The sequence below is a fragment of the Temnothorax curvispinosus genome, unplaced genomic scaffold (genome assembly GCF_003070985.1).
Source record: "Temnothorax curvispinosus isolate PA1 unplaced genomic scaffold, ASM307098v1 QBEX01003272.1, whole genome shotgun sequence".
In the NCBI taxonomy this organism is placed as follows: domain Eukaryota; kingdom Metazoa; phylum Arthropoda; class Insecta; order Hymenoptera; family Formicidae; genus Temnothorax; species Temnothorax curvispinosus.
The window spans coordinates 83,456-93,255 of record NW_020213052.1 but is presented as its reverse complement, the minus strand read 5'-3'; the positions used below and the strand labels follow the sequence as shown (position 1 = coordinate 93,255).

General features: G+C 31.4%; 1 protein-coding gene across 14 annotated transcripts in view; it reads right to left on the bottom strand.

Moving 5' to 3' along the window:
- Positions 1-64: 64 nt before the first annotated feature.
- LOC112452347 (glutamate-gated chloride channel) overlaps positions 65-9,800 on the bottom strand; it is a 33,735-nt gene continuing 23,999 nt past the window's right edge. For 10 of the 14 annotated variants that reach the window (XM_025012486.1, XM_025012488.1, XM_025012489.1 and 7 more), the window contains 2 exons: positions 1,294-1,410; positions 65-918 (listed from right to left, as the gene is read on the bottom strand). In XM_025012486.1, coding sequence (XP_024868254.1) covers positions 787-918; positions 1,294-1,410 — 249 coding nt within the window. In that variant the 3' untranslated portion in view covers positions 65-786. Of the gene's footprint in view, positions 919-1,293; positions 1,432-9,800 lie in introns of those variants that run through there. The other 4 variants (XM_025012487.1, XM_025012490.1, XM_025012500.1 and 1 more) reach the window with 2 other exon arrangements.

Here is a 9,800-nt window from a genome sequence, read left to right as displayed (position 1 = left end):
ACTATAGATTTTCAGTATTGTTAGCGCATTTCGGAACACATCGTAAGAATGCTAACATTAAAGGTGTTAAGAATACAGAGGTTCGTCTGTAATATTATATTATATCTTACATTAGTACGTTTGATCATCGTCAATTAAGCTAAGCGTCATTCTCTCTGCTTGGCCAAAGTGTGTTCGCCGGCGACACATTCTATTACCTATCTAAGATATAAGAAAGAGAAAAGAATAATGAAGATAAGTGTATATGGCCGCTGCATATGATCGCGAAGCGATCGTAATCTACTTCCCCCATAGAGGAGTGCTTTCAAGAGCTATCACACGTGAGAGGAGATGAAGTATAGTCGGAGACGAACCATCGTTGGTATCCTTTTCTTTTATGTCGTGCCTTCGAATATCCCCGAATTAGCGACTCTCTTCCTCTTTCTCCCTTCGGGAGAAAAATTCTTTTATCCTTTAGACGTTCCCGCCCGTTTATTACAGCTAATCTGTTTGATTTCGTTTGTTTCACTATAGTCAGGTAACATTCACGACTTCGTAAGAATTTTCGGATCTACTTATCTGCGTTATCCTTGTCTTTACGGAAAAGATCAGATAATTGTTTGATTGCGATACAAACGATTGCGTCTTAAAAATGTTTGCTCGAAAACATTTTCGGAAACATTTGTGAGACAAGATTCGAGTCTACTGTGGATTCGATTTTTAGCACGAATGTCGTCACCTATTGGAAAGTTTCGTTGTCGCTCATACCAGCGATGGGAGATCTCTCGGAGATCGTTGTGCGTCATTCTACGAGGTGCCCTTATAGTGAATGAAGAAGAAAGTGAGGAACATGAAATAGGCGACTGGGAAAGTGATCCTGGCTATCACGTCGATCGTCTTCGCCACTCTAATCGGATGCGGCGGATCCTTTTTTCTTAGCTGTAAAAAAAAAAGGATTTTATTATCACGATCGAACTTCAGACTTTGAAAAGTTCCTGTCGAACATATAAATTGCATGTAACATTATAAGATTCTGTAACAAGGCAGAAGAATTATAAGGGCGGAGAGCTATTGGATTCTCGTTGTTACATAAGATTATTTTTTTATAACATTCTTATTAACTTCAGACATTTTCTAAAAATTAATGGAAAGATTGCCTACGTATGTAATGACATTTTGTATGTAATATTAATCGAATATATTTCAAATTAACTAAAGTTTATTTAAAGATATTTTTAAATTCTTTGAAAAAAGAAGGTGTGATGATATCTTTGATATGATAGATTATAATTATTATACATAATGTTTGCTTACCTCGGCGGTGCAACCGTTCGTTGCTGTATGCGTGCAGGGATTAGGTCCGCAGTTGGTGCAAGTGACAATCTCGTTCGCTCCAGTAGTACCACCGGTAGTAGCTCCGCCCTCCCGCTTCTTTTTACCCTACGACAGGGTCTCCGTAGAAGAAACTCATATTCTTAATTACATATCATTTTTATATCTTAAACAACGATCCACCCTTTCGTTTCGCCCCCTTTCACGCCCTTTCTCTCTTTAGATTCCCTCCTTCCCGCGCCCTCTTCTTTGGATCATCTTTCAAAAATTTTTCACGCATGCATTGACGGTCTTTGATTTTTCACATTCTTTATCACATACGAGGTTTGTTCAAAAAGTTTCCGAACTTTGCTTATATATAATCTTGTGGAGTTTATAACTTATTCAGCTTTGGTCCTTTCGAAATACTCTTCTTGGTTGATATATTTTTCCCACCGTCGTTCCCACTTCTGGAAGTAGAAGTAGAAGTGTAGGTATCAATCAAAAAGGAGAATATTTCGGAGACAGGGCTGAATAAGTTATAAATAAACTGGAAAAAATTATACAGGCAAAGTTCGGAAACTTTTTAAACAGACCTCGTATCTATTGATTCCTTCATCAATTTTATATACATAGAAGCAAATACGGCCCAAACGATTGATGGAAACAGAAATATTACGATACTTTTGATACGCGGCATAACGTTGCGTTATCACAGCACAAAGTAATCTACCTTCTAGAAAGATACTTGGTGATGAATAGATAATCGGTGGCGCGGCTTCTTATAAGCGTAACTAATAATAACGTAAGCGTACTAGGCTTTGTTAAGAAAAGGCAATTAAGCTTGCACGTAAAGGCATGTGAAATTTTCGGAAAAAAACGCACCGGAGAGAAATATATAATAATAAAATTATTATTTTCATATTATAAGTGGATGAAAAACGATATTTGCGCGCTAATTTAGCGGAGGCGTCTCGCTGGCGATTATTTTAAAACCGTTTTAAAACAGTGCCGAGTATCCTCGATCGTGAATTGAGGATATGGAGAAAAGTTGCTAGAAATAGCGAGTTGTCTCGTCTGATTAAATACAAAAGAAGCGCATTTGTCCCACTTCTGATGGATGAACTAGATACAATTGCAGTCTCTGACATGTCAAGGACTGCCTGGGATGAATGACGTCATATGACATGGCGTGAATTGGGGAAAGACATGAATTAAACAGTGAAAATACGCGGAGATTGGTAACCCGCTGCGAAAATGATCAAAGAGTGAATCGTTGCTTTTTATAATATTTTTGTTCTTCAACATACACATGTTTATCAATCAACACTTCTTTTGTGTTTCTATAACATGAATTAGATGCCTTATAAACATCTACTTATCATATTCCGATGTAGAACATAAATAAAGGTTTATTCTAATCAATTTGTTAATTTATTATCGCAGAAAATAATGCATGCACTTTCCCGCGAATTCTGTTTTTGTCATTATACATTCAATCGTAAAATAACTCGGATCCAATACGATTTTCCGACCGAATGTCGCGTAATTCGGGATATTAGAATCATGATTCAATTAGTTCTTTTTTTTACATTTGGTACGTTTGAATTTGTATATGATATACAATATTTATATGTATTGTATATTTGTAAATATAATAAATGATAATTTCGATAAGATACCTTTTTTGAACGTATAAGTACCGTTCACAAAATAAATTGAATGCTGCCGACTAGAGAGCCTCTTTGCGATTTTCTCGAAGTTTTATGGGAGGAGAAAGATGATGTGAAAGAAGTACAGTGTTGTTTATTATGTTTATTGAAATTTGTATAGCTAATGTAAAGAAATATAAGCTCAATTAGATCAAAACATATTTATATATATTCCTAAATTTAAAAATAATAATTTACAATGTTATAAACACTGACTTACTTCTCAGCATATCTTTCTCCGTGATCTCGCTTGAAAACGTTTGCGATAAACTATAAATTTTCAAACGGATCCCCGCACCGCCTTATTGCGTCTTGAAAGGTATTTTATTACAAGCTATGCGTTAAGCTTCAATGAAGATTAGTTCAATGGTAAAAGCGATTTGTTGATACCACAATTAAGGCATGACATGTGTGTGTATGTATATGTGAGCGCGTGCGTGCGCGCGCGCGTATGCGTATTGGTTTGTGTATATGTATAAGTATAGAGGATTATCCATATTAGAAACACCAGTGGTTTTAATATTTCTCAACCTCTCTTTTTCTCTCCGTTCATTTATTTTACTTCACGTCTTCCTTTTTCACTCTCCTCTTGCTCCTTCATATCTAATAATACAAATAAATGGATTGGAAAGAAATTATTCTATATAGAAGAAAATAGGTATTGTGATTATAGTGAAGTATTCAATTAAATGTTTTTTGAGTATTTTATCAATGTTTTTCCTTTAACATATTAATTGACTGGAGATGTGCGTGAATTCACTTTGGATTCCACAACTTCTGTTTTAAAATATTTATTTGTATTATTAGAAACAACGAAAATATTAAGGTAGTCTGTTTCTAATGGATTACCCTGTATGCGTATAGAAAATCTAGTAATGTATGGGATCCATTTCAGGAATGGATTCTGCTCTTGGAAATAATAAAAAATTCATATACAAATATACGCTCCATTTGGCTCAATTTCCAAGTTATAGTGAGTTTTTATTCTGACAACTTTGCATCGTCTCATCTTCATAATATATTCAAAATGACTATTTTGCACTTTAATGCAAACATCTCATTTTTACTCTCTCAACACTTCCGTCTGGATTTACTGGAAACTTTGTTCATTTCTCTGACGGTGTATTTTAATATCATTGATTCCAACAAATCCGAAATATCTGGAAGTATCGAGGGAGCAAGAAAGTCGATAACAAAATGTTTATAAACGTATTTACATCTACTTTGAGATGCATGATATTTTGATCACTTCTCATAAAGGAAAGCAAATAATTGTCAGAACACTAAATTTACTATAACTTGGAGCAAGTTCGAATAAGTTCAAATTTATATAAACTTTTTTATTTTTAAGCTAAATTGCTCTTCGAGAAGTGGGCCCCACATAGTCTAGGATTTTTCCCCCTTCCTTCTGTATAGGTAAGTATGTGGTTTTTTGTCAAACGACGTGATAATTTTTAATTAATTACATACTTATCAATTCTCGCAATAGCTATCGTGATTTCAAATTTCGAGCAATTGGATGAGTAACTTGCCTATTCTTACGCATTTGTGATTTTTGCGTCAATAAAAGAAAGAATCCTCTTGCATAATGAAAATAACAAAAGTCATTGTTCTACTTCACTCTATTCGAAATTAATTATCATCTCTCATGATGAGAGCTATAATAGATGTCGAACGCAGAAAGCATTTGGGATAATAATATATCAACGTGACGATAATTATCATTACTTTTGATTTCTCTCTTTCAGTAGCATATTATTATTTCAAAGCTTTTCTATTTCGAAAATGTCTGTAAATAATGATATAACATTTTTAACACGCCAGCGGCCATGATGTTTCCATTCAGAAGAAACCTCATATACATTTGTGATGCTATAACACTGGTTAGTAAAAATAAGAAAAATATAAACGAAAATATATGGGCTCATAACAATATTTTACTAGGTATATGTATAGAGATCTGTAATATACCACAAAAATATTACTTCGCGCGAAAAATCCTGGTCGCTGGTGATCAAGCGGAAGCGATTAGAACGTCCGAAAAAATATATCGGCACTTCTTAATGAATGCCAAAAAAAAAATTGATTTACGCATCGTGATATCAGAAATAAGTATTAAAATATTAGCAAATGAGTTAATAAAAATAATAATAGATTTTATCGCCTTTCTTTTTAAGTTAATAAAGTTACTAGTTGAAAATTAAACGAAAACACGAGAAAATTGATTCTATAATTAGCTATTCAAAACGCAAAATTTCAATACGGCGTTAATAACGCTTTATAAAATGTAGGAAACAGTTGAATTTTATCGAAGCGATTAAAAAATGATTAAGCGCATTTTTTTTGTCATTACGCAAGTTACACGAAGATGAAGATATTCTGTTCTTTTATCTTTGCTAAGAAAATATCGAAATATCAGAAAATAGCATCAAGTAAAATTACAACATGCACTCATGCACATACACAATGCATTCTCACGCATTTCATGCGTTATACATACATTTTAACGATTCTCCGTCATGAATATAAAACGTAGATTAAGTACAAAAGGGATGAGAGCAGAGATAAACGAAGATGAAAAGAAAATCTTTGTATAACGAGATCGTATTCCTTATTTTGTATAAATGCACAGTAATTTGCGAAATTTTATAAAGCAGAGGCGACTCGATTCAATTAGATTATGATGTCGGATGCGATTTGACTTGCTTTTCATACGTTCATTACGAAACAAAAAAGTAATTATTTCTCTTCATTCTGTGCATTTATATATATATGACATGCATGCACTTGCATCGCTAACGCAGAGAGCATGCATTTATCTTGTGTCGAAAGAAAGAAATAGAGATAAAAATTAAAGAATAAAAATACGTGATCAAAGAGCACACAAGAGGAAAAAATAACTTGGTCAAATACTAAAAAAGTACCAGGGGAAATATTTATGTGGAAGTGTTTTGTCTTACAAGTCTCCTCTTGTTGAGGAAAATTTGGCAATTTTTAAACATCTGTACACGCGAAGGTTTATTGTCATTTTTCATAACTATGTTCGGATATATATTTTTTGTTTTGTATCTCTTTCTACACATCTCGGCTATTTCATATTTCCTATTGCTTTAGAGAGCTGCAGAGATATAACATTTCTGATTGTAAAAATTGAAATGCTCTTTTAACTTTAAAAGTCAATACCAAATGTTTTTTAGATCGTTGATTATTAACTTATATAAATAGATTGCGCCCTCGTATGCAATAGCTGACGACTACATTAAAAGATAAAAATATGCGTGGTCAGATGCTTTTTGCGTCACACAATGCAGTAGATGACAGGGAGCGAGAAAGAAAATAACACGTCTCTTTTTAAAAAGAAGAAAAGCGATTACTCTTTTCCTCTTTTCTTTTTGTCCGGTAATTGTGTAATCAGATCAAGGATTTCTAATTCCTCGTATTTTAGAGAGATGACGGAAATTTGATAAATTCATAAGACCAGGGCGTGAGGCAGTGTAACATCATTAGTTTATTCTCCCTATTATTACTTATCTGCTTTCCTTCATATTGGTAACGACAGTTGCTTAATTAATTCAAGCTGGTTGCTTGGCCGGTGTATTGATTTAAAGTCTAATTACAGTTTTGCAAATTAGATCAGCAATATTCTTCTATTTTAAAAGTCATCTATTTGTATGTTATTCCACACATACGCGGATTTCAATATATAACTACTTCTATCCTTCTTTATTCTTCATCATATGAGATCCATTTTAGTTCGTCACTTCTAAGCTATGATCATGATAGCGCTGAAAATTGTCCTCTTTTTTCAAGAAGAATCTTCTAAACTGGACAAAAGGCCTTTCTTTATATCTAAGTGCACTACGTTGCACTTTCTGCATTTAAAATGAAATAAGCGTATAATTAGACGTTGGAGAGAAAGGAAAAAGAGTGAAAATTGTAAATAGTTCAGCTATAAGAAAAAACTAATGTCCATTTCTACCAATGTAGATTAACTTTAATCTCGGTTTAACTTACTCTAGTTCTAAGAATTAGAAAAAGATGAAAAGTAAGCTAAACGGAGATTGAAGTTAATCTGCATTGATAGAAATCGACATAAGGAAAGCATCTGACTCACTATTGTTTCTTACTAATGCTATCTTCACGCCTTCAATGGAAATTGGCACAATCTATTTGCATAATCTATGTTGATTATTCTTAAGAATAAGATCAAAAGATTCAAAATGGCACATTTTGTAGCGACTAATACTCAGTTAATTTTTATGTACACACAGTATGGCTACAAAATTGTTTTATTAATTGTTTTTAATTATAAAAATACATTTTTATTTGATGTTTAACGTAGAATTGTCTTGATGCTTTAAACCATTTCTATTGTTCTAACATAAAGAAGACGTCTTAAACATTTCTTTTAAAATCTCCTTCAGTTTCTCAATTACACCTTCTTACAGTTTCCAAGTATTGAAATCTTTCTTCTATCCATAATTCCATTTTGGGGGAAAATCTGTATGCGGCTAGTAAAAAATCGGTCATTACACGAATTATTTTTAACGGTACGTTTCTCTACTCTTTTCTTTATTTCTCTTAGATCATTCAAAACCTTTAGATCGGAAATGTTCATTACTATAATTTTCCTCATCAGCTCATATACTTTAACAGCACTTTTTTCTAATCTAAAACACAAACTTTTATCATCATTTTTATTGTAACTGTGAAATCATGCGTGAATAAAAGTTGTTTGTTGCAATTCGTTGCCGAATATGAACAGTTTAATGGAATGAGACAAATTTAGTTGGTCTTGTTTCATACTAATGAGTTTCGTTGATTGCATATAAATAGCACTCGTACTGTTTGTTGATGAGGATAGTAATCGTATTAAATGCATTTAAATACCAAATCATGCTAACTCACCGATCGGAGAATTATTTTTCGGAGAATTTAAGAGGCCGTTAATATTAATTATCCAATAAAAAGTATAAAATAATTGTGCAATGCGGTATAGATATCCGATAACGAGAATGCTTAGATGAATAATAAATGTCGTTAAACAAATCATAATTTTATTTAAAATGTTTGAGAAAAAATTTCTGAAGTTCAGAGAACTGTTCCAAATAAGAAGAGGAAATATGATAAAAAGAGGAAATATTCTAAAAAATTAAACATTATATTATTATATAGATATATTTATTGGTCAAGAGTTTGGCTCGAGGTAATTTAAAGAATACTTCTTAAATGGAATGACGTAGCATTAGCTAAAGCTCGAATGTATTTTCGAGACTTTCTTATTTTTAGTAAAAAAAATTTTTGTAGCCACACTGTATGTATATATATTACATGCATGTATGTATAAAACTTTATATCTATAGATTTTTGATAGATTTTGTTACTGACCATATGAATTTGAAGTCGAAGTTATAAATTTTAAAATCGCAAATTTAATAGGTATCTTATTAACTATTAGCAAATGGGACACACTACGTGTTTGTGTTTGTGTGTGTGTACGCGCTTGTGTGTGATTAGTAATTATCTTAAAGTTTATAAATATCAAAGTTGATACAAATCAATCAACACAAATCAATCAATAATTATACGTTTGAATACATGCAAAATTATCTACTTCGCAGCTATATTGGATTCGCTTTGAATTCGTAATAAATAACATCAAAGTCTATAAAATTGATTTGTATATGATTCAAGAAATCTTATCCATATAAAATTATTTTAAAAAAAGTATAATATTTTGCGACAAGTTATAAATTAAATATATGCACTCCTCAAAGCAGATTTTTATGACTTCAAAAAAGCATCCTGCAGCCCTTTAAAGATTAACTCGGCATATAAATGCAAATATTAGTGTTATCAATATTTTCGATAATACAGATACGAAAATATCAATCCTACACAACTAGGTAATTGTGTTATAGTGTTTTATGTTTCATGAGTAATAATTGCAATGACATATAATTGTGGAAGCATCGGAAATTTTTTTTTATATGCACGAAAATGGATACTGTCTTTAATACCATGAATATTAAAACAAATATTTTCATACACAATCTTTTCCAGTTTCGTCAGTTTTATAAAAATTAATTTTCTTTGCAAAATTTCTACTTTTTGATTCTGTATGTTGCTTATGATGTCGAATTTTATAGAGATGAATCATGAAATTCAACTAGAATTGGGTAATCAATATGTTTGTGTAACTCGGTTATTTTTTATTATCGATATTACTCCAAATATAAGTAATAATTTAAAGTAAATAATATAATAATTAAAAATTAAATTATACAACTTCTTTGATATCTAATTGTTTTGTTATTAATTGTTCAAGGTAAATTTGCACAGACATCTTTTTCTTACAAAGATGTGTAAGAAAATTTGATTTTTGTTAGTGGAAATTAAAATATAGTTTTTCAAATCGTACATACATATACTTTTATTTAATCTTTAAGAAAAATAATAATTAGAATAATCTTAAGAAAAATTTATGCAATTTTAGTGTAATTGACATGTAAATTTATTATGTAACTCCAGTAATCACATATAATTCAGAAATAACGAGAAAATTACATATATGCTTATTCAAATTTTCTATTATTATTAAAAAATTCAGTTGTATAGAACTCTATACAACTTAAGCTTCACGCTTATTTGACAGCGACATACGACTGGTTTTGGAATCGACTTTACAAATAATTTAATAATGTGCTTATAACGTAATCTAAAAAATCTATAAAATCTATAAAAATACTTCTGTAAAAATATTCGATGAAATTTTAATAGTCGATTCTTCTTTAGCAG